Source organism: Eucyclogobius newberryi, unplaced genomic scaffold (genome assembly GCF_026437365.1).
Source record: "Eucyclogobius newberryi isolate DKJ021-1_F unplaced genomic scaffold, fEucNew1.0.hap1 SCAF_23, whole genome shotgun sequence".
Classification (NCBI taxonomy): Eukaryota; Metazoa; Chordata; class Actinopteri; order Gobiiformes; family Gobiidae; genus Eucyclogobius; species Eucyclogobius newberryi.
Window position 1 is genome coordinate 1,095,347 of NW_027315868.1, and position 25,068 is coordinate 1,120,414.

A 25,068-nucleotide genomic window follows, 5' to 3' on the forward strand; every position below is an offset into this window, starting at 1 on the left:
TCATCTCTTCTCCTCCTCCTCTCCTCTTCTCCTCCTCGTCTCCTCCTTGTCTCCTCCTCTTCTTCCTCTCCTCCTCCTCTCTTTCTCCTCTCTCCTCTTCTTCTCCTCCTCTTCTCCTCTTCTTCTCCTCCTCTTCTCCTCTTCTTCCTCTCTTCTCCTTCCTCTCTTCTCCTCTCCTCGTCTCCTCCTTGTCTACTCCTCTTCCTCCTCTCCTCTTCTCCTCCTCCTCTCCTTCCTCTCTTCTCCTCCTCCTCTCCTTCTCTTCTCCTCCTCTTCCTCCTCTTCCTCTTCTCCTCCTCCTCATCTCCTCCTCTTCTCCTCCTCTCCTCTCTTCTCCCTCTTCTCTCCTCCTCCTACTCTCTTCCTTTCCTCCTCCTCGTCTCCTTCTCTTCTCCTCCTCTCCTCTCTCCTCCTCTCCTCTCTCCTCCTCTCCTCCTCCTCCTCTTCTCCTCTGCTCCTGCTCTCCTCCTCTCCTCCTCCTCTCCTCTGCGCCTCCTCTTCTCCTCTCCTCCTCTTCACTTCTCTGCTCCTCCTCTTCTCCTCTCCTCCTCTCCTTCCTCTCTCCTCTCCTCTTCTCTGCTCCTTCTCTTCTCCTCTCCTCTCCTTCCTCTCTCCTCTCCTCTTCTCCTCTCCTCCTCTCCTTCCTCTCTCCTCTCCTCTTCTCTGCTCCTCCTCTCCTTCCTCTCTCCTCTCCTCTTCTCCTCTCCTCCTCTCCTTCCTCTCTCCTCTCCTCTTCTCTGCTCCTCCTCTCCTTCCTCTCTCCTCTCCTCTTCTCTGCTCCTCCTCTCCTCCTCTTCATTTCTCTGCTCTTCTTCTCTTCTCCACATTTTTCAACCCGACACAAACTCATTTGGATCAATTAGAGCAGCTCGTTTGTTACATCTCTGTTCAGAGTAATGCTTTAGCAGCTCTCCCTCTCCCCAGACACCTCCCACTCACTGTACTCTCAGTGTGGCGCTCTCCCCCTCCCCAGACGCCTCCTCCCGCCTCTCTGTCTGTGTTCTCTCCGTAATGTTCCTCGCTCAGTGACATTAGTCTCAGTTAAAGCAGATTTAGCGGCTGCGACGCAGAAACACTCACTGCAATGACATTAATACACGCCATATATATTTATTAAGCGGATTATTTCCACCGTAAATCATCTGCTTCCTCTTTCCCTGGATCATCACGGACGTCTTACACCACGACACTGTAGAAATGTTCATGATATTTAAGCCTTTCATTCATGTTCATCTTCTAAACTGAACATTAAACGTCCAGAACGACAACGTGAACGTCCGAATGTAACATGAACCGCTCATATTGTGCTGTAAAGGGCCCGTACAGAAGAGCAGCTAGCTCAGTGTTGGCCTCTGTGTTAGCGTCGGTGTCTGTGTTAGCGTCGGTGTCTGTGTTAGCGTCGGTGTTGGCATCTGTGTTGGCGTCTATGTTGGCGTCGGTGTTGGCGTCGGTGTTGAATAAAAATAATATAATACAAAAATAATAATAAATATAGCCGAAAGCGGCAATGATCGTCCCTCACCACGCCGCCGCCACGCCGCAAGAGGAGGGGGCGCTAACGCGCCACAATTGTCCTTTTATTACGCCTACTGCTGAATCTGTGACGCTGTCACATCTTCTCCCCTTTGTTTTACCATCAAAAAGCAATTTTATTTTGAATTCTTGGCAAAATGTGCGGCTTTGCCGCACAGACACCGTGACTCTTTGAATAAAAATGTGGATAACTTTTGATGGTCCACACCTGAAGATGAGTCTCACCAAATTTCAGGTTAATATGTCTAACGCCCTAAGAGGAGTTCGTGAAAGTCTAAAGTGTAAACATGTTCTGGCGATTTCCCCATTGGAATAACATGGGAGGTTTTGGTCATCGCTACGGCAACGCCATAACAATTATGACATGGGTCTCATTGACTTTTTTGATGGGGCCAAAATTGAGTTTTGTGTCAAATTTCATATAATTTCGCAAAACTAAATATTTAACCTCCATATAAAATCTGTAGGGGGCGCTGTGGCTCCAAATTAATTTATTTCACTTCAAGTAGGTTTAGGGCAAAGAGTTTAACAACTGATTCTAATTTGACGCAATTCGGACTTTATCTGCGCAAACGGCAGAAATGTTAAATTTGGGAGATTTCTGAAATTCTAGCTACAGTTTGCGGCTTCGCCGCACAGAGACCGTGACAGGGTCAATGTAATTTGGATAACTTTTGATGTCCCACTCCTCAGTAGCATTTTCACCAAATTTCAGCTTTTTAGGGCCAACGCCCTGGGAGGAGTTTGTAAAAGTACGACGTTTGGAAAAACTCCGAAGTCATGTTTAGCCATTTTTGAAGCAATATGGCCGACATTTGGTTGGCCGGACAGCGTTGCCGTAATAATATTTTTTACTTCTCTTGTCACCATCTACCTCTGCGCCAAATTTCATGATTCTACGATCAGATTTTTTTTGGGTCATTTCCCATCTCTCAATGCATTTTTGGTACATTTGGGGGCGCTGACGCGCCAATTTTTTTTATTTTAGAAAAGGGAAATAGCCAGAATGTAGAGAGGCACGATTTTTAGAGGTGTGCAAATTTTTGTGACTTTTCGTCAATGTTCACTGGGTGAAAAATAGGGGGGTTGGTCCTGAGAAGAAAAAAGAAGAATTAAAGCCGCAAGCGGCATCCAACGGCCCTCGCGGGCCGCCGGCCTTCCGACTCTGCGCTTTCGACTTGATAAAGATGGCGCCCTTATTGTGTGTTGAATTAAAAAAGAACTTGACAGACGGCGACACATTGGACATGGCCAATCCAGTGCAAATCAACACAAGTGTCAGTCAAATTTGCTGCTCCGCCGCACAGAGACCGTAGCACTTGGAATAAAAATATGGATAACTTTTGATGCCCCGCTTGTGTAAATGATATTTCCCAAAGTAAAGCTTGATCGAGCTATTGCCCACGGAGGAGTTTGTTAAAGTGTGAAGCGTAAATGTGAACATTTCAAGGATTTGGCGTTTTTCCCATTTGTGACAGTATATTTGCAGCTCCACGGCACAGAGACCGTACCACTTAAAATCAAAATATGACTAACTTTTGATGCCCCGTTTGTGAAGATGATTTTCCCCAAATATGAGCTTGATCGGGCAATCGCCCTAGGAGGAGTTTGTTAAAGTGTGAAGCGTAAAAATGTGGTGATTTGAGCGATTCTACAATTTTCCCATAAGGATAACATGGGATGTTTCTGTCAACGCTTCGGTTACGCCGTACAAAATATGACTTTGGCTCTCATACTTTTATGATCAGGATGGCAAATTAGAATTTTGTTCAAAATATCATGTCATTTGTAAAAACTCTATTGTTTATAGGCCACTCTGAAGGCCAAATAGTCAGAATTCTGGGAAACGTTTGCGGCTCCGTCGCACAGAGACCGTAAAAGTTATCCTTAAAATTTGCATAACTTTAGATGCCCCACTTGTCCAGAGGACGTACGCCGATTTTGAAGTCGGTGGGCAAAACGCCCTAGGAGGAGTTCGTCAAAGTTTGACGTGAACAAAATGGCTAACACAGCGTGTGTTCATTTTCAAAGGAAGATGGCGGCCATAGGGTAAGTCTGGGGGCGTGGTCACAATGATTTTTTTTTTTTTGTCTCACGAGATGAATGCGTGTCCCGAATTTCGTAGCTTTACGCCAAAGTTGACCTCGGGGCGTCTCCCATAGGCGCAATGTATTTTGACTTTTGTCGGTGGCGCTGTCGCGCCATTTTTTGACGAAAAAAAAAATGGCCCTGAAAAAATCTAATTTTTGTACACAAAACAGTAATAATGTTCAATTTTTGCATTACATGCTTATATGCACGGAACATGCAAGAGATGGGGAACGTATTCGTGAGCTACTTGTCGCAAATGAGTGCTTTATATGGGGATGTGCTCGTTTAGTGCGCACTTTTGCACGGGCTTCGCCCGTTTACAACGGTAAAGTTCCATTTTCCTACTACTAATTAGTCTGCACGGGGCGTGCATGAGTGGAGGAGTGCGTTAGTGAGTGTTTGGAAGTGGGCGAGCGCTTCGCGCTCGATTTCGTGCGCACTACGTGCGCACTTTCGCAGCCGTGCTTCGCACGGCCTTACGAGACTAATAGGCCTCTCGCCAGCTTGTGGCGCTCGGCCCTAATAAAAAAATAATGTTAAGTAAAAAAAATAAAAATACTTTACTTTCATCTTTAATTAGTTTGTATATTTATAGTGGCTTTATATTTTACATTTTCATAAAAGTTAGCATTAGCCATAAGACTACCCAACGCGCCGCTGTGACCGTTTTATACTTTTAACACTTCCTCGTTCTGTGAAGCGCGTCGTGTTTTCTGACATTGGTTTGAACGAAGACTTTTGAATGATAAGGTTTAACAAACCCCGTCATGTCCCGAGGCTTCAGTGTAAACTACATCTCCCACGATGCACCTCTGCTTCTTTAACAAACCCCGTCATGTCCCGAGGCTTCAGTGTAAACTACATCTCCCACGATGCACCTCTGCTTCTTTAACAAACCCCGTCATGTCCCGAGGCTTCAGTGTAAACTACATCTCCCACGATGCACCTCTGCTTCTTTAACAAACCCCGTCATGTCCCGAGGCTTCAGTGTAAACTACATCTCCCACGATGCACCTCTGCTTCTTTAACAAACCCCGTCATGTCCCGAGGCTTCAGTGTAAACTACATCTCCCACGATGCACCTCTGCTTCTTTAACAAACCCCGTCATGCCCCTAGGCTTCAGTGTAAACTGCATCTCCCACGATGCACCTCTGCTCAGGTTTCCTCAGACCTTTACCTTCTCTTCTGTCTCCGTCTTCACCTCCACCAAAGACTAAAACATGAAAGAGATTATGGACAAAGAGCTGGTTCTGAATGAAAGGAGTGAAGAGAGAGAGAGAGGTCTAAAGTAGGTCTAAAGCAGGACTAAAGCAGGACTAAAGCAGGACTAAAGCAGGACTAAAGCAGGTCTAAAGTAGGTCTAAAGCAGGACTAAAGCAGGACTAAAGCAGGTCTAAAGCAGGACTAAAGCAGGACTAAAGCAGGTCTAAAGCAGGACTAAAGCAGGTCTAAAGCAGGTCTAAAGCAGGACTAAAGCAGGACTAAAGCAGGACTAAAGCAGGACTAAAGCAGGTCTAAAGCTGGTCTAAAGCAGGTCTAAAGCAGGACTAAAGCAGGTCTAAAGCAGGACTAAAGCAGGTCTAAAGCAGGTCTAAAGCAGGTCTAAAGCTGGTCTAAAGCAGGTCTAAAGCAGGACTAAAGCAGGACTAAAGCAGGTCTAAAGCAGGTCTAAAGCAGGTCTAAAGCTGGTCTAAAGCAGGACTAAAGCAGGACTAAAGCAGGACTAAAGCAGGTCTAAAGCTGGTCTAAAGCAGGTCTAAAGCAGGTCTAAAGCAGGACTAAAGCAGGACTAAAGCAGGACTAAAGCAGGACTAAAGCAGGTCTAAAGCAGGTCTAAAGCCGGTCTAAAGCAGGACTAAAGCAGGTCTAAAGCAGGTCTAAAGCAGGTCTAAAGCAGGTCTAAAGCAGGACTAAAGCAGGTCTAAAGCAGGTCTAAAGCAGGACTAAAGCAGGTCTAAAGCAGGACTAAAGCAGGTCTAAAGCAGGACTAAAGCAGGACTAAAGCAGGTCTAAAGCAGGAATAAAGCAGGACTAAAGCAGGTCTAAAGCAGGACTAAAGCAGGACTAAAGCAGGTCTAAAGCAGGTCTAAAGCAGGACTAAAGCAGGTCTAAAGCAGGTCTAAAGCAGGACTAAAGCAGGACTAAAGCAGGTCTAAAGCAGGTCTAAAGCAGGACTAAAGCAGGTCTAAAGCAGGACTAAAGCAGGACTAAAGCAGGACTAAAGCAGGTCTAAAGCAGGTCTAAAGCAGGACTAAAGCAGGTCTAAAGCAGGTCTAAAGCAGGTCTAAAGCAGGACTAAAGCAGGTCTAAAGCAGGACTAAAGCAGGTCTAAAGCAGGACTAAAGCAGGTCTAAAGCAGGTCTAAAGCAGGACTAAAGCAGGACTAAAGCAGGTCTAAAGCAGGTCTAAAGCAGGTCTAAAGCAGGTCTAAAGCAGGACTAAAGCAGGTCTAAAGCAGGACTAAAGCAGGACTAAAGCAGGTCTAAAGCAGGACTAAAGCAGGTCTAAAGCAGGACTAAAGCAGGTCTAAAGCAGGACTAAAGCAGGACTAAAGCAGGTCTAAAGCAGGACTAAAGCAGGTCTAAAGCGGGTCTAAAGCGGGACTAAAGCGGGACTAAAGCGGGTCTAAAGCGGGTCTAAAGCGGGACTAAAGCGGGTCTAAAGCAGGTCTAAAGCAGGACTAAAGCAGGACTAAAGCAGGACTAAAGCAGGTCTAAAGCAGGTCTAAAGCAGGTCTAAAGCAGGACTAAAGCAGGTCTAAAGCAGGACTAAAGCAGGTCTAAAGCAGGTCTAAAGCAGGACTAAAGCAGGTCTAAAGCAGGTCTAAAGCAGGTCTAAAGCAGGACTAAAGCAGGTCTAAAGCAGGACTAAAGCAGGACTAAAGCAGGTCTAAAGCAGGACTAAAGCAGGTCTAAAGCAGGACTAAAGCAGGACTAAAGCAGGTCTAAAGCAGGACTAAAGCAGGTCTAAAGCAGGTCTAAAGCAGGACTAAAGCAGGACTAAAGCAGGACTAAAGCAGGTCTAAAGCAGGTCTAAAGCAGGACTAAAGCAGGTCTAAAGCTGGTCTAAAGCAGGACTAAAGCAGGTCTAAAGCGGGTCTAAAGCGGGACTAAAGCGGGACTAAAGCGGGTCTAAAGCGGGTCTAAAGCGGGACTAAAGCGGGTCTAAAGCGGGTCTAAAGCAGGACTAAAGCAGGTCTAAAGCAGGACTAAAGCAGGACTAAAGCAGGTCTAAAGCAGGTCTAAAGCAGGACTAAAGCAGGTCTAAAGCAGGACTAAAGCAGGTCTAAAGCAGGTCTAAAGCAGGACTAAAGCAGGTCTAAAGCAGGTCTAAAGCAGGTCTAAAGCAGGACTAAAGCAGGTCTAAAGCAGGACTAAAGCAGGACTAAAGCAGGTCTAAAGCAGGTCTAAAGCAGGTCTAAAGCAGGACTAAAGCAGGACTAAAGCAGGTCTAAAGCAGGTCTAAAGCAGGACTAAAGCAGGTCTAAAGCAGGACTAAAGCAGGACTAAAGCAGGTCTAAAGCAGGACTAAAGCAGGACTAAAGCAGGTCTAAAGCTGGACTAAAGCAGGACTAAAGCAGGTCTAAAGCAGGTCTAAAGCAGGACTAAAGCAGGTCTAAAGCAGGACTAAAGCAGGACTAAAGCAGGTCTAAAGCAGGTCTAAAGCAGGACTAAAGCAGGTCTAAAGCAGGACTAAAGCAGGACTAAAGCAGGTCTAAAGCTGGTCTAAAGCAGGACTAAAGCAGGTCTAAAGCAGGACTAAAGCAGGACTAAAGCAGGACTAAAGCAGGACTAAAGCAGGTCTAAAGCTGGTCTAAAGCAGGACTAAAGCAGGTCTAAAGCAGGACTAAAGCAGGACTAAAGCAGGACTAAAGCAGGTCTAAAGCTGGACTAAAGCTGGACTAAAGCAGGACTTGGAGGGGTTTTTCAGTGTGTCCCCGTGACTCTGGTGTGTTTCTGATTCCAGTCCCTTGTGTTTGGCAGGTGCCTGTCGTGTGTGAACGGCTCGTTTCCGTGTCACTGGTGTAAATACAGACACATGTGCACTCAGAACGCTCTGGACTGTTCGTTTCAGGAAGGACGCGTCAAACTGTCTCAGGTACCACTCTTTAACTGACATGTCGAGCCTTAGCAACACAAAGCTAGCAAAGCACGTTAGCAACAGCTGTTTCTTGTTTATGGCCGCGCGGCACTCGCTTTGTCAAGAGCCGCAATCTGATATTTTCAGGTCATAATGCGTCTGACATTAGCATTAGCATTAGCATGACATGAAAAGAGGTTCAAACGCAGCGTAGAGGCTTTGAGAGAAGTCAAAGAAATGAGGCAAAACTGTTCCTGTGCAAGCTAGCTTTAGCCACGTGAATCATTCCGTCGCATTTTTGCAGCGTTTAGTCACGTGTTTGTTGCTTTTAGTCACGTTTTTGTTGCTTTTAGTCACGTTTTTGTTGCTTTACGTCATGTTTTTGTTGCTTTTTGTCACGTTTTTTTTGCCTTTTGTCACATCTTTATTGCTTTTCGTCACGTTTTTGTTGCTTTTCGTCACGTTTTTGTTGCTTTTTGTCACATTTTTGTTGTTTTTCGTCACGTTTTTGTTTTTCGTCACGTTATTGTTGCCTTTTGTCACGTTTTTGTTGTTTTTCGTCACGTTTTTGTTGCTTTTCGTCACGTTTTTTTTACTTTTTGTCACGTTTTTGTTGTTTTTCGTCACGTTTTTGTTGCTTTTCGTCACGTTTTTTTTACTTTTTGTCACACTTTTGTTCTTTTTCGTCACGTTTTTGTTGCTTTTCGTCAATTTTATGTTGTTTTTCGTCAGGTTTTGTTGCTTTTCGTCACGTTTTTGTTGCTTTTTGTCATATTTTTGTTGCCTTTTGTCAGGTTTTTGTTGTTTTTCGTCACGTTTTTATTGCTTTTCGTCACGTTTTTGTTGCTTTTAGTCACGTTTTTGTTGCTTTACGTCATGTTTTTGTTGCTTTTTGTCACGTTTTTGTTGCCTTTTGTCACATCTTTATTGCTTTTCGTCACGTTTTTGTTGCTTTTCGTCACGTTTTTGTTGCTTTTTGTCACATTTTTGTTGTTTTTCGTCACATCTTTATTGCTTTTCGTCACGTTTTTGTTGCTTTTTGTCACATTTTTGTTTTTCGTCACGTTTTTGTTTTTCGTCACGTTATTGTTGTTTTTCGTCAGGTTTTGTTGCTTTTCGTCACGTTTTTGTTGCTTTTTGTCATATTTTTGTTGCCTTTTGTCAGGTTTTTGTTGTTTTTCGTCACGTTTTTATTGCTTTTCGTCACGTTTTTGTTGCTTTTAGTCACGTTTTTGTTGCTTTACGTCATGTTTTTGTTGCTTTTTGTCACGTTTTTGTTGCCTTTTGTCACATCTTTATTGCTTTTCGTCACGTTTTTGTTGCTTTTCGTCACGTTTTTGTTGCTTTTTGTCACATTTTTGTTGTTTTTCGTCACATCTTTATTGCTTTTCGTCACGTTTTTGTTGCTTTTTGTCACATTTTTGTTTTTCGTCACGTTTTTGTTTTTCGTCACGTTATTGTTGCCTTTTGTCACGTTTTTGTTGTTTTTCGTCACGTTTTTGTTGCTTTTCGTCACGTTTTTTTTGCTTTTTGTCACACTTTTGTTCTTTTTCGTCACGTTTTTGTTGTTTTTCGTCAATTTTATGTTGTTTTTCGTCAGGTTTTGTTGCTTTTCGTCACGTTTTTGTTGCTTTTTGTCATATTTTTGTTGCCTTTTTTGTCACGTTTTTGTTGCCTTTTGTCACATCTTTATTGCTTTTAGTCACGTTTTTGTTGCTTTACGTCATGTTTTTGTTGCTTTTTGTCACGTTTTTGTTGCCTTTTGTCACATCTTTATTGCTTTTCGTCACGTTTTTGTTGCTTTTCGTCACGTTTTTGTTGCTTTTTGTCACATTTTTGTTGTTTTTCGTCACATCTTTATTGCTTTTCGTCACGTTTTTGTTGCTTTTTGTCACATTTTTGTTTTTCGTCACGTTTTTGTTTTTCGTCACGTTATTGTTGCCTTTTGTCACGTTTTTGTTGCTTTTCGTCACGTTTTTTTTGCTTTTTGTCATATTTATGTTGTTTTTCGTCAGGTTTTGTTGCTTTTCGTCACGTTTTTGTTGCTTTTTGTCATATTTTTGTTGCCTTTTGTCAGGCTTTTGTTGTTTTTCGTCACGTTTTTATTGCTTTTCGTCACGTTTTTGTTGCCTTTTTTGTCACGTTTTTGTTGCTTTTCGTCACGTTTTTGTTGCTTTTCGTCACGTTTTTGTTGCTTTTTGTCACACTTTTGTTCTTTTTCGTCACGTTTTTGTTGCTTTTCGTCACATTGCACACATTTGGAATGACTTTAATGTCTTTTTGTGACTGATCGGATTTTAGATTTCTACCAGGAATTACTAAAAATTGTCATTCATTTGCCTTTTTGTCGTGTTTTGTCACGTTTTTGTCGCGTTTTTGTCACTTTAATCTTCTTTTAGCCACGCCCCTCACACACGAACATTATTAAACATCTTTTTGTGAATCGATTTAAAAGTATAATTCAGGAGGATTTTGGTCAGATTTGTCCGAGTTTGGGTGTCGTCGCTCTCGGCAGATTCGTGTGGAGTCGGCCCCCTGCTGTTTGTGCTCCGTGTTTCCTCTGGCTTCCGTCTCCTCCTGTTTGTCTCGACCCCTGACCCCTGACCCCCGGCCCCTCGCTGCTGTTCTCCTCCGCTCCAGATGGACGCGCTAATCCTGCGATCAGCTCCATGAGGCGTGAAGTCTCCATCTGAGCGAATGTCAACCAGACACGGGAGAAACACGAGGAGAAAGTGAGGCGCGGTCTGCTCCGGGACTCGAACCTGTGACCTCGTGTTATGTACTTGTACTCCATATATCTATATTTGAACGCAGTACTGAGTAAAGTGTTTTCACCTCATTGAAACAAACCGAGACAAGAACAACACGACTGAACGGTTTGAGTCAACACAACTTTAGCATTAGCACTAGTGTTAGCATTAGCTTTAGCATTAGCATTAGCGTCTGTTCATTGGCTGTAAAAAGCAGAAATGTTTTAAATTAGCTGTAAAGTAGTATTTTTGGCACCATCGACTTTAAGATTAAAAACACTTTATTTTAGACAATAAAAAGTCATTTCCAACAAAAACAATAATAATGTTTTCTTCTTACACAGATTAAGTCAAATGTCCAGTTTTTACAGTTTTTACAGTTCCGGCTCAAACAGTTTGTGCTGAAATCTGTCTCGTTTTGTCAGTTTAATTTCATATTCCTGTAAAATCTCCTTCTTTTCTCGAGGTGTTTTTCTCCCGTTTATCACAAACCCAGAGCCCTGTTTCTATGGCAACTGCTCCCACTTTTTATTTTATTATTTAGTTTGTCTTTCTTCAGAAGTTTGTGCCATTTTCCTCCACATTTCACCTCGTGATTAACAGGTTAAAACGAAAGGTGTGTGTGTGTACATGTGTGTACATGTGTGTGTGTGTGTACATGTGTGTACATGTGTGTGTGTGTGTGTGTGTGTGTACATGTGTGTGTGTGTGTACATGTGTGTACATGTGTGTACATGTGTGTACATGTGTGTGTGTGTGTACATGTGTGTACATGTGTGTGTGTGTGTGTACATGTGTGTACATGTGTGTGTGTGTGTACATGTGTGTGTGTGTGTGTACATGTGTGTACATGTGTGTGTGTACATGTGTGTACATGTGTGTACATGTGTGTGTGTGTGTGTGTGTGTGTACATGTGTGTGTGTGTGTACATGTGTGTACATGTGTGTGTGTGTGTGTACATGTGTGTACATGTGTGTACATGTGTGTACATGTGTGTGTGTGTGTACATGTGTGTGTGTGTGTGTGTGTGTACATGTGTGTGTGTGTGTGTACATGTGTGTACATGTGTGTACATGTGTGTGTGTGTACATGTGTGTACATGTGTGTGTGTACATGTGTGTGTGTGTGTACATGTGTGTGTGTGTACATGTGTGTGTGTGTGTGTGTGTGTGTGTACATGTGTGTACATGTGTGTGTGTGTGTGTACATGTGTGTACATGTGTGTACATGTGTGTGTGTGTGTGTACATGTGTGTGTGTGTGTGTGTGTGTACATGTGTGTACATGTGTGTGTGTGTGTACATGTGTGTACATGTGTGTACATGTGTGTGTGTGTGTACATGTGTGTACATGTGTGTGTGTGTGTACATGTGTGTGTGTGTGTACATGTGTGTGTGTGTGTACGTGTGTGTGTGTGTGTGTACATGTGTGTACATGTGTGTGTGTGTGTACATGTGTGTGTGTGTACATGTGTGTGTGTGTGTGTGTGTACATGTGTGTGTGTGTGTGTGTACATGTGTGTGTGTGTGTGTGTGTGTGTACATGTGTGTGTGTGTACATGTGTGTACATGTGTGTACATGTGTGTACATGTGTGTACATGTGTACATGTGTGTACATGTGTGTGTGTACATGTGTGTGTGTGTGTACATGTGTGTACATGTGTGTGTGTGTACATGTGTGTGTGTGTGTGTGTGTGTACATGTGTGTGTGTGTGTGTGTGTGTGTGTACATGTGTGTACATGTGTGTGTGTACATGTGTGTGTACATGTGTGTGTGTACATGTGTGTGTGTGTGTGTGTGTGTGTGTGTGTGTACATGTGTGTGTGTGTACATGTGTGTGTGTGTACATGTGTGTGTACATGTGTGTACATGTGTGTGTGTGTGTGTACATGTGTGTGTGTGTGTGTGTACATGTGTGTGTGTGTGTGTGTGTGTGTGTACATGTGTGTGTACATGTGTGTACATGTGTGTGTGTGTACGTGTGTGTGTGTGTACATGTGTGTGTGTGTGTGTACATGTGTGTGTGTGTGTGTACATGTGTGTGTGTGTGTGTGTGTGTACATGTGTGTGTGTGTACATCTGTGTGTGTGTGTGTGTGTGTGTGTACATGTGTGTATGTGTGTGTGTGTGTGTGTCTGTGTGTCTGTGTGTGTGTACATGTATGTGTGTGTGTGTGTCTGTGTGTGTCTGTGTGTGTGTGACCTCTCTTGTCCCAGGACTGTCCTCAGATCCTGTCCTCGTCTCAGATCTAAACCCCGTCTCTCTTGTCCCAGGACTGTCCTCAGATCCTGTCCTCGTCTCAGATCTTCATCCCAGTGGGCGTGACCAAACCCATCACGCTGTCGGCGAAGAACCTTCCTCAGCCTCAGTCTGGACAGAGAAACTACGAGTGTGTTTTCAACGTCCAGGGAGAAGTTCAGAGTGTTCCAGCTCTGAGGTTCAACAGCTCGTCCATCCAGTGCCAGAAGACCGCTGTGAGTACTACTACTACTACTACTACTACTACTACTACTACTGCATATACTACTACTACTACTACTACTACTACTACTACTACTACTACTACTACTACTACTACTACTACTACTGCATATACTACTACTACTACTACTACTACTACTACTGCATATACTACTACTACTACTACTACTACTGCATATACTACTACTACTACTACTACTACTACTACTACTACTACTACTACTACTACTGCATATACTACTACTACTACTACTACTACTACTGCATATACTACTACTACTACTACTGCATATACTACTACTACTACTACTACTACTGCATATACTACTACTACTACTACTACTACTACTACTACTACTACTACTACTACTACTGCATATACTACTACTACTGCATAGACTACTACTACTACTACTACTACTACTACTACTGCATATACTACTACTACTACTACTACTACTGCATATACTACTACTACTACTACTACTACTACTACTACTACTACTACTACTACTACTGCATAGACTACTACTACTACTACTACTACTGCATAGACTACTACTACTACTACTACTACTGCATAGACTACTACTACTACTACTACTGCATATACTACTACTACTACTACTACTACTACTACTGCATATACTACTACTACTACTACTACTGCATATACTACTACTACTACTGCATATACTACTACTACTACTACTACTGCATATACTACTACTACTACTACTACTGCATATACTACTACTACTACTACTACTGCATATACTACTACTACTACTACTGCATATACTACTACTACTACTACTACTGCATATACTACTACTACTACTACTACTGCATATACTACTACTACTACTACTACTGCATATACTACTACTACTACTACTGCATATACTACTACTACTCCTACTACATATACTGCTGATACTACTGCTGCAAATACTGCTGAAAAATACTACTACAACAACTAAAACTCTTTTTACAATGACTATTACTAATACTACTTGTACTGCATCACAAACTACTTGTACTACGTGTACTTCTTGTACTACGTGTGAGAACCAGTCCGCAGAGTCCGCAGAGTCCGCAGAGTCCGCAGAGTCCGCAGAGTCCGCAGAGTCCGCAGAGTCCGCAGAAGGCCCTCAGGCCATCCTCCAGTCCAACACAACAGCACGACTACAATACGACGACAACGCGACAGCACAACATGAAAGTCCTCTCCCTCTGAGCCTCAGAAACACTCTGAATCTCCTCCATGTGTGTTGTCATGTTGTACCTGTGATTTCTCTCTCCTCCCTCTCCTCCCTCTCTCCTCCTTCGCTCTCCTCCCTCTCTCTCCTCCCTCTCTCTCCTCCCTCTCTTCCCTCTCTTCCCTCTCTTCCCTCTCTCTCCTCCCTCTCCTCCCTCTCCTCCCTCTCTCTCCTCCCTCTCCTCCCTCTCTCTCCTCCCTCTCCTCCCTCTCCTCCCTCTCTCTCCTCCCTCTCCTCCCTCTCTCTCCTCCCTCTCTCTCCCCTCTCCTCCCTCGCTCTCCTCCCTCTCTCCCCTCTCTTCCCTCTCTTCCCTCTCTTCCCTCTCTTCCCTCTCCTCCCTCTCTCTTCCCTCTCTTTCCTCTCTTCCCTCTCTCTCCTCCCTCTCTCTCCTCCCTCTCTCTCCTCCCTCTTCTCCCTCTCTCTCCTCCCTCTCTCTCCTCCCTCTCTCTTTCCTCTCTTCCCTCTCTTCCCTCTCTCTCCTCCCTCTCCTCCCTCTCTCTCCTCCCTCTCTCTCCTCCCTCTCTCTTCCCTCTCTTCCCTCTCTTCCCTCTCTCTCCTCCCTCTCCTCCCTCTCTCTCCTCCCTCTCTCTCCTCCCTCTCTCTTCCCTCTCTTCCCTCTCTTCCCTCTCTTCCCTCTCTCTCCTCCCTCTCTCTCCTCTCCCTCTCTTCCCTCTCTCTCCTCCCTCTCTCTCCTCCCTCTCTCTTCCCTCTCTTCCCTCTCTCTCCTCCCTCTCCTCCCTCTCTCTCCTCCCTCTCTCTCCTCCCTCTCTCTTCCCTCTCTTCCCTCTCCTCCCTCTCTCTCCTCCCTCTCCTCCATCTCTCTTATCTCCACATGTTTGAACCTGTTTTGTTGATAACGTTGTGATTTTAACGGTGGAGAAGGTCGAGTCCATTAAAGGTAAAGGGTTTATAACAGCCCCGCCTCAGGCCCCAAGCGCGCGCGCTCTTTGGGTTTTATCAGGTTTTCATCTAAAGTGAAAGATCTCTTCACCTGAGGCTGTGGAGCTGCAGCAGAAGAGAAAGAGACAAGAAACGAGAGAGAAGAGAAACGCAAAGGAAGCGCGGAGGAAACGCGGAGGAGAAACGGAGGAAGCGCAGACGAGAAATCGAGGAAGCGCAGAGGAAGCGCAGACGAGAAATCGAGGAAGCGCAGAGGAAGCGCAGAGGAAGCGCTGAGGAGAAACAGAATAAGCACCTGGTTCAATCTGTGTTTTCCTGTGGTGTTTGTTGCCTTGTGTACGACCTGCTCCACAAATGAACTTCACGTGTTTGGTTGCGTCTCTTCTGAGCTTCTGGTTCTTCAAATCGTGGTTCTCATGTTCTCGGTGTTCAGGTTCTTCACATCGTGGTTCTCATGTTCTCCGTGTTCAGGTTCTTCACAACGTGGTTCTCATGTTCTTCGTGTTCAGGTTCTTCACTTCGTGGTTCTCCGTGTTCAGGTTCTTCACATCGTGGTTCTCATGTTCTCCGTGTTCAGGTTCCTCACATCGTGGTTCTCATGTTCTCCGTGTTCAGGTTCTTGTGCGTCGTGGTTCTCATGTTCTCCGTGTTCAGGTTCCTCACATCGTGGTTTTCATGTTCTCCGTGTTCAGGTTCTTGTGCGTCGTGGTTCTCATGTTCTCCGTGTTCAAGTTCCTCACATCGTGGTTCTCATGTTCTCCGTGTTCAGGTTCCTCACATCGTGGTTCTCATGTTCTCCGTGTTCAGGTTCCTCACATCGTGGTTTTCATGTTCTCCGTGTTCAGGTTCTTGTGCGTCGTGGTTCTCATGTTCTCCGTGTTCAAGTTCCTCACATCGTGGTTCTCATGTTCGCCGTGTTCAGGTTCCTCACATCGTGGTTCTCATGTTCTCCGTGTTCAGGTTCCTCACATCGTGGTTCTCATGTTCTCCGTGTTCAGGTTCCTCACATCGTGGTTTTCATGTTCTCCGTGTTCAGGTTCTTGTGCGTCGTGGTTCTCATGTTCTCCGTGTTCAGGTTCCTCACATCGTGGTTCTCATGTTCTCCGTGTTCAGGTTCCTCACATCGTGGTTCTCATGTTCTCCGTGTTCAGGTTCCTCACATCGTGGTTCTCATGTTCTCCGTGTTCAGGTTCCTCACATCGTGGTTTTCATGTTCTCCGTGTTCAGGTTCTTGTGCGTCGTGGTTCTCATGTTCTCCGTGTTCTTGCGCGTCTGACCTGGTTTGTGTGTTCGCAGTACGTGTACGAGGGCCAGGACGTCAGTGACCTCGCCGTGGAACTGTCCGTGGTCTGGAACGGGAACTTCATCATCGACAATCCTCACAACATCAAAGGTTTGTCCGGAGCCAAACGCAACCGACCAATCGCAGCAGGTCGTTTTTGCCACGCGACCGAAACCCCGCCTTCTCTCCACAGCTCACCTGTCTAAACCCCGCCCTCTCCCCCACAGCTCACCTGTCTAAACCCCGCCCTCTCTCCACAGCTCACCTGTCTAAACCCCGCCCTCTCCCCCACAGCTCACCTGTCAAAACCCCGCCCTCTCCCCCACAGCTCACCTGTCAAAACCCCGCCTTCTCTCCACAGCTCACCTGTCTAAACCCCGCCCTCTCCCCCACAGCTCACCTGTCAAAACCCCGCCCTCTCCCCACAGCTCGCCTGTCAAAACCCCGCCCTCTCCCCACAGCTCGCCTGTCTAAACCCCGCCCTCTCTCCACAGCTCACCTGTACAAGTGCTTCGCGCAGAGGGAGAGCTGTGGTCTGTGTCTGAAGGCCGATCCACGCTTTGACTGTGGCTGGTGCGTCCAGGACAAGAAGTGTTCTCTGAGGCAGGAATGTGCCACGCCCGAGGCCACGTGGATGCACGCCACCACGGGAACCAGCCGCTGTGCCCACCCCCGGATCACCAAGGTAAAAACCACAGAACCAGAGATATTTAAGGTGATTTTTCTTTATTTGTAGATGAATGTTTAGGGCTTGAAGAGCTCTCAAAACTATAAATCATTTCCATAATCTGACCCAAAACGCACACGGAATATCAACTATTCTAACTAATATTTATGTGTAAAAAAAAAAAAATGCGGAATAAATGTCCAGCTCTTCAGCCTCTTCAGGTGGGTGGGGTGTCCTTGCCCCAAGTGGAGGAGTTCAAGTATCTCGGGGTCTTGTTCACGAGTGAGGGAAGGATGGAGCGTGAGATCGACAGTTGGATCGATGCAGCGGCTGCAGTGATGCAGTCGCTGCATCGACTGTTGTGGTGAAGAAGGAGCTGAGCCGAAAGACAAAGCTCTCTATTTACAGGTCCCTCTACGTTCTGACCTCACCTATGGTCATGAGCTTTGGGTAGTGACCGAAAGAACAAGATCGCGGATACAAGCGGTCGAAATGAGTTTCCTCCGTCGTGTGGCTGGGCGCTCCCTTAGAGATAAGGTGAGGAGCTCGGCCACACGGGGGGAGCTCGGAGTAGAGCCGCTGCTCCTCCACATCGAGAGGAGCCAGCTGAGGTGGCTCGGGCATCTGTTCCGGAGCCTCCTGGGCGCCTCCCTCGGGAGGTGTTTCAGGCATGTCCCACCGGGAAGAGGCCCTGGGGAAGACCCAGGACACGCTGGAGAGACTATGTCTCTCGGCTGGCCTGGGAACGCCTCGGGATCCCCCCGGAGGAGTTAGAGGAAGTGTCTGGGGAGAAGGAGGTCTGGGAGTCCCTGCTCAGACTGCTGCCCCCGCGACCCGGCCCCGGATAAAGCGGCAGAAGATGGATGGATGGAAATGTCGAGCTCCGTCTTCTCCTTTCTGCTGTTGTTGGTCGACTTAAGCTGTGGTCAGTTCACAGGGATGTTGCGCAGTGAAGCTTTAACCGCAGGCTCCATCTGCAGCGTCGTCCTCCTCGTTTCTCGTCCTCCGCTCACTTTAACCCGTCGCTCTCTAAATCCCTCCCTCGTTTTTGATCCGGTTTCACGCCTCTTTGTCAAACGGCTTTCTGCCTAATGCTAGCTGCGCCGCGGTGGCCATTAGCTTTAGCAGATTAGCAGCTAATTTCATTTCAGTCTGGGACGCCGAGCACTTCTGCGCCGCACACGAGCGTCGGCGCGCGGACCCGGCGCGGAAATGTTTCAAACAACAGCATTTCAACCACTCGTTTTCTTGTTCATATTGTTCAAAGTCATCTGCATTTATGGATCCTCAGCAATAAGATTATGTTATTTATCAGCCGTGTTTACGCTTTACGCTTAAGTGTTTCCTGTTTATGGCCAAAATCTGATATTTCCAGCTCATGATGCGTCATGATCCAAAGCCAAAGCACGACATAAAGAGAGGTTCAAACGCGGCGTAGAGGCTTTGAGAGAAGTCAAAGAAATGAGGCAAAACTGTTCCTGTGCACGCTAGCTTTAGCCACGCCCCTCGCCGCCCCCCACACACAACAGAATCATTTTGTTGCATTTTTGTTGCTTTTAGTCACATTTTTGTTGCTTTTAGTCACGTTTTTGTTGCTTTTTGGGACACAAACCAGGACTGACCCGAGGCCGGACCAGGGACTCAAATCAGGACTGTAAAAACCTGGTCAAAATCAGACTTGGACTGTAATATTGTAGATTTTAATTTCTTATTTTGTTGTCGGGGGCGGGGCCGGGGGCGGGACTCACACAAAGCTCTTCTCTCGTCTTCATATCAGTCTGTGTTTGTCTCTCGTTCAGATTTTATCAGTTCATTCAGTCGTCGTTATTAAACCACCAGACAAAAGCTCAGACGCTCCGGGGCCCGAACACAAAAGAGCTGAACCCTGAACAACAGAAAGAAGAAGAGCGAGGGAAAGAAGAAGAGCGAGGGAAAGAAGAAGAGCGAGGGAAAGAAGAAGAGGGAGGGAAAGAAGAAGAGCGAGGGAAAGAAGAAGAGGGAGGGAAAGAAGAAGAGGGAGGGAAAGAAGAAGAGGGAGGGAAAGAAGAAGAGGGAGGGAAAGAAGAAGAGGGAGGGAAAGAAGAAGAGCGAGGGAAAGAAGAAGAGCGAGGGAAAGAAGAAGAGCGAGGGAAAGAAGAAGAGGGAGGGAAAGAAGAAGAGGGAGGGAAAGAAGAAGAGCGAGGGAAAGAAGAAGAGCGAGGGAAAGAAGAAGAGGGAGGGAAAGAAGAAGAGCGAGGGAAAGAAGAAGAGCGAGGGAAAGAAGAAGAGGGAGGGAAAGAAGAAGAGCGAGGGAAAGAAGAAGAGGGAGGGAAAGAAGAAGAGCGAGGGAAAGAAGAAGAGGGAGGGAAAGAAGAAGAGGGAGGGAAAGAAGAAGAGGGAGGGAAAGAAGAAGAGCGAGGGAAAGAAGAAGAGGGAGGGAAAGAAGAAGAGCGAGGGAAAGAAGAAGAGCGAGGGAAAGAAGAAGAGCGAGGGAAAGAAGAAGAGGGAGGGAAAGAAGAAGAGCGAGGGAAAGAAGAAGAGCGAGGGAAAGAAGAAGAGGGAGGGAAAGAAGAAGAGGGAGGGAAAGAAGAAGAGGGAGGGAAAGAAGAAGAGCGAGGGAAAGAAGAAGAGGGAGGGAAAGAAGAAGAGCGAGGGAAAGAAGAAGAGCGAGGGAAAGAAGAAGAGCGAGGGAAAGAAGAAGAGGGAGGGAAAGAAGAAGAGCGAGGGAAAGAAGAAGAGCGAGGGAAAGAAGAAGGACGAGGGAAAGAAGAAGGGCGAGGGAAAGAAGAAGAGCGAGGGAAAGAAGAAGAACGAGGGAAAGAAGAAGAGCGAGGGAAAGAAGAAGAGGGAGGGAAAGAAGAAGAGGGAGGGAAAGAAGAAGAGGGAGGGAAAGAAGAAGAGGGAGGGAAAGAAGAAGAGGGAGGGAAAGAAGAAGAGGGAGGGAAAGAAGAAGAGGGAGGGAAAGAAGAAGAGGGAGGGAAAGAAGAAGAGGGAGGGAAAGAAGAGGGAGGGAAAGATGAGCGAGGGAAAGATGAGCGAGGGAAAGAAGAAGAGGGAGGGAAAGAAGAAGAGGGAGGGAAAGAAGAAGAGCGAGGGAAAGAAGAAGAGCGAGGGAAAGAAGAAGAGCGAGGGAAAGAAGAAGAACGAGGGAAAGAAGAAGAACGAGGGAAAGAAGAAGAGGGAGGGAAAGAAGAAGAGCGAGGGAAAGAAGAAGAGCGAGGGAAAGAAGAAGAGCGAGGGAAAGAAGAAGAGCGAGGGAAAGAAGAAGAGGGAGAAAGTGAGAGCTGTATCTGATCAGAAAGTCGTTTGTTGTCGTCGGGGGGAGTTTTTTACAACTCCACAAAAAGCAATGTGAGCGTAAAGAGACAGGAACGGCACAAGCTGACGGAAGCGCTGGTTTAATGCACAGATTAGCCCTGATTATGAATATTATGATTATGAAACTCTTTTAAACAGTCACAAGTGTAAAGTCGCTAGCATTAGCCGCTCTCCTTCCCATCTCATGTTTTAAATAAACCCCGTAAGGTTCAAATTAATCCATAAATACTGCTCTGTCACTCTGTTTTCTGCGTCTCACTGTTAGCGTTAGCGCTGTTAGCACTGTTAGCGCGCTGTTGTTAGCTTCGCTCTCTGACTCTTGAATGTTGTTAGCGTTTAATAAACTTGAATATTTTGGATTCTCTGGATGCGCCGTGTGGACCGCAGCAGATGAACCTTTAACCGGTCAGAACATTTCCTCTCGGTTAAGCGTGTAATGGCGGTGATTATTTAACCGCGGATACCTCAGGGAGCGTCTTTTCTCCTCTCGTCTTCTACTGCAGCTGATAACACGTGTCGTTATGTTAAATACAAATGTAATTCTTTCCCACATGTTTTAAAACCTCTCCCAAACCACAAACCCACACAAACTCCTCCGCCATCACCGCCAATTAGCCTCGTTAGCGTTAGCTCCGGTTCCTCTAACCCTGACGGATCACCGCAGCGCTCCTGTCGCTTGTCGCGGACATTTTGGCTCCACCCGGCCCCCCTCCCGGAGGGTCAGAGGTCGCCGTTAGCGGTGATTGTTGCCGTTAGATGGATGGTTGCGGAGCTAGCGTGCGCGGCGCAGGGTTAAGAGGGTTGCGTCCGAGATGAAGACGTCGTTTCTCATGCCGCTAACGAGGCGGCGGCTAACGAGGCGGGCGGACCTGAGCGATGGCAGCTGGTTTCTGTCAAATAAACTCAATTGTGCAGATTCATGTCGTTTCTGGAGAGTTTGTTTGTAAAAGAACCACTCGTTTGGTCCTGGTTTAGACTCGTCTTGCCAACATTTAAATTTAACTGTGCACTTCAGTTTTGGGAAGAGTTTGTTCAGGGGTTTGAGGATGTTTGAGGTTTTATTTTTTAGAATCATATCTTATAAATCTTCTATCTTTTTGAGATTCCTAAAGATGAGAAGAAAAGAACCAGAACTAACGTGCTTTTAGTCACGTTTATGTTGCTTTTAGTCACATTTATGTTGCTTTTAGTCACATTTATGTTTCTTTTAGTCACATTTATGTTGCTTTTAGTCACATTTATGTTGCTTTTAGTCACATTTATGTTGCCTTTAGTCACGTTTATGTTTCTTTTAGTCACATTTATGTTGCTTTTAGTCACGTTTATGTTGTTTTTAGTCACGTTTATGTTGCTTTTAGTCACATTTATGTTGCCTTTAGTCACGTTTATGTTTCTTTTAGTCACATTTATGTTGCTTTTAGTCACGTTTATGTTGCTTTTAGTCACATTTATGTTGCTTTTAGTCACATTTATGTTTCTTTTAGTCACGTTTATGTTGCTTTTAGTCACATTTATGTTGCTTTTAGTCACATTTATGTTGCTTTTAGTCACGTTTATGTTTCTTTTAGTCACATTTATGTTGCTTTTAGTCACATTTATGTTGCTTTTAGTCACATTTATGTTGCTTTTAGTCACGTTTATGTTTCTTTTAGTCACGTTTATGTTGCTTTTAGTCACGTTTATGTTGCTTTTAGTCACATTTATGTTACTTTTAGTCACGTTTATGTTGCGTTGCTTTTAGTCACGTTTATGTTGCTTTTAGTCACCTTTATGTTGCTTTTTGTCACATTTATGTTGCTTTTAGTCACGTTTATGTTTCTTTTAGTCACGTTTATGTTGCTTTTAGTCACATTTATGTTGCTTTTAGTCACGTTTATGTTGCGTTGCTTTTAGTCACGTTTATGTTGCTTTTAGTCACATTTATGTTGCTTTTAGTCACGTTTATGTTTCTTTTAGTCACGTTTATGTTTATTTTAGTCACATTTATGTTGCTTTTAGTCACATTTATGTTGCTTTTAGTCACGTTTATGTTTCTTTTAGTCACGTTTATGTTGCTTTTAGTCACGTTTATGTTTCTTTTAGTCACGTTTATGTTGCTTTTAGTCACGTTTATGTTGCTTTTAGTCACGTTTATGTTGCGTTGCTTTTAGTCACGTTTATGTTGCTTTTTGTCACATTTATGTTGCTTTTAGTCACGTTTATGTTTCTTTTAGTCACATTTATGTTGCTTTTAGTCACGTTTATGTTGCTTTTAGTCACGTTTATGTTTCTTTTAGTCACGTTTGTTTCTTTTAGTCACATTTATGTTGCTTTTAGTCACGTTTATGTTTCTTTTAGTCACGTTTATGTTTCTTTTAGTCACGTTTATGTTTCTTTTAGTCACATTTATGTTTCTTTTAGTCACATTTATGTTGCTTTTAGTCACGTTTATGTTTCTTTTAGTCACATTTATGTTGCTTTTAGTCACATTTATGTTGCTTTTAGTCACGTTTATGTTTCTTTTAGTCACGTTTATGTTGCTTTTAGTCACGTTTATGTTGCTTTTAGTCACGTTTATGTTGCTTTTAGTCACATTTATGTTGCTTTTAGTCACGTTTATGTTTCTTTTAGTCACGTTTATGTTGCTTTTAGTCACGTTTATGTTTCTTTTAGTCATGTTTATGTTGCTTTTAGTCACGTTTATGTTGCTTTTAGTCACGTTTATGTTGCTTTTAGTCACATTTATGTTGCTTTTAGTCACGTTTATGTTGCTTTTAGTCACGTTTATGTTGCTTTTTGTCACATTTATTTTGCTTTTAGTCACGTTTATGTTTCTTTTAGTCACGTTTATGTTGCTTTTAGTCACATTTATGTTGCTTTTAGTCACGTTTATGTTTCTTTTAGTCACGTTTATGTTTCTTTTAGTCACATTTATGTTGCTTTTAGTCACATTTATGTTGCTTTTAGTCACGTTTATGTTTCTTTTAGTCACGTTTATGTTGCTTTTAGTCACGTTTATGTTGCTTTTAGTCACATTTATGTTGCTTTTAGTCACGTTTATGTTTCTTTTAGTCACGTTTATGTTGCTTTTAGTCACGTTTATGTTGCTTTTAGTCACATTTATGTTGCTTTTAGTCACGTTTATGTTGCGTTGCTTTTAGTCACGTTTATGTTGCTTTTAGTCACGTTTATGTTGCTTTTTGTCACATTTATGTTGCTTTTAGTCACGTTTATGTTTCTTTTAGTCACGTTTATGTTGCTTTTAGTCACATTTATGTTGCTTTTAGTCACGTTTATGTTTCTTTTAGTCACGTTTATGTTTCTTTTAGTCACGTTTATGTTGCTTTTAGTCACATTTATGTTGCTTTTAGTCACGTTTATGTTTCTTTTAGTCACGTTTATGTTGCTTTTAGTCACGTTTATGTTTCTTTTAGTCACGTTTATGTTGCTTTCAGTCACATTTATGTTGCTTTTAGTCACGTTTATGTTTCTTTTAGTCACGTTTATGTTGCTTTTAGTCACGTTTATGATGCTTTTAGTCACGTTTATGTTTCTTTTAGTCACGTTTATGTTTCTTTTAGTCACATTTATGTTGCTTTTAGTCACATTTATGTTGCTTTTAGTCACATTTATGTTGCCTTTAGTCACGTTTATGTTTCTTTTAGTCACATTTATGTTGCTTTTAGTCACGTTTATGTTGTTTTTAGTCACGTTTATGTTGCTTTTAGTCACATTTATGTTGCCTTTAGTCACGTTTATGTTTCTTTTAGTCACATTTATGTTGCTTTTAGTCACGTTTATGTTGCTTTTAGTCACATTTATGTTGCTTTTAGTCACATTTATGTTTCTTTTAGTCACGTTTATGTTGCTTTTAGTCACATTTATGTTGCTTTTAGTCACATTTATGTTGCTTTTAGTCACGTTTATGTTTCTTTTAGTCACATTTATGTTGCTTTTAGTCACATTTATGTTGCTTTTAGTCACATTTATGTTGCTTTTAGTCACGTTTATGTTGCTTTTAGTCACGTTTATGTTGCTTTTAGTCACGTTTATGTTGCTTTTAGTCACATTTATGTTACTTTTAGTCACGTTTATGTTGCGTTGCTTTTAGTCACGTTTATGTTGCTTTTAGTCACCTTTATGTTGCTTTTTGTCACGTTTATGTTGCGTTGCTTTTAGTCACGTTTATGTTGCTTTTAGTCACATTTATGTTGCTTTTAGTCACGTTTATGTTTCTTTTAGTCACGTTTATGTTTATTTTAGTCACATTTATGTTGCTTTTAGTCACATTTATGTTGCTTTTAGTCACGTTTATGTTTCTTTTAGTCACGTTTATGTTGCTTTTAATCACATTTATGTTGCTTTTAGTCACGTTTATGTTGCTTTTAGTCACGTTTATGTTGCTTTTAGTCACGTTTATGTTGCGTTGCTTTTAGTCACGTTTATGTTGCTTTTTGTCACATTTATGTTGCTTTTAGTCACGTTTGTTTCTTTTAGTCACATTTATGTTGCTTTTAGTCACGTTTATGTTGCTTTTAGTCACGTTTATGTTTCTTTTAGTCACGTTTATGTTTCTTTTAGTCACATTTATGTTGCTTTTAGTCACGTTTATGTTTCTTTTAGTCACGTTTATGTTTCTTTTAGTCACATTTATGTTGCTTTTAGTCACATTTATGTTGCTTTTAGTCACGTTTATGTTTCTTTTAGTCACGTTTATGTTGCTTTTAGTCACGTTTATGTTGCT

The 25,068-nt window shown here is 43.7% G+C and overlaps 1 protein-coding gene across 1 annotated transcript in view; it reads left to right on the plus strand.

Annotated features, from left to right (window-relative positions):
• The window catches only part of LOC140372426 (plexin-A1-like), a 112,160-nt gene that overhangs the window by 46,463 nt on the left and 40,629 nt on the right, over positions 1 to 25,068 (plus strand). Inside the window, exons 8-11 of the mRNA XM_072459521.1 lie at positions 7,609 to 7,723; positions 12,730 to 12,930; positions 16,396 to 16,492; positions 16,876 to 17,066. Coding sequence (XP_072315622.1) covers positions 7,609 to 7,723; positions 12,730 to 12,930; positions 16,396 to 16,492; positions 16,876 to 17,066 — 604 coding nt within the window. The remainder of the gene's footprint in view (positions 1 to 7,608; positions 7,724 to 12,729; positions 12,931 to 16,395; positions 16,493 to 16,875; positions 17,067 to 25,068) is intronic.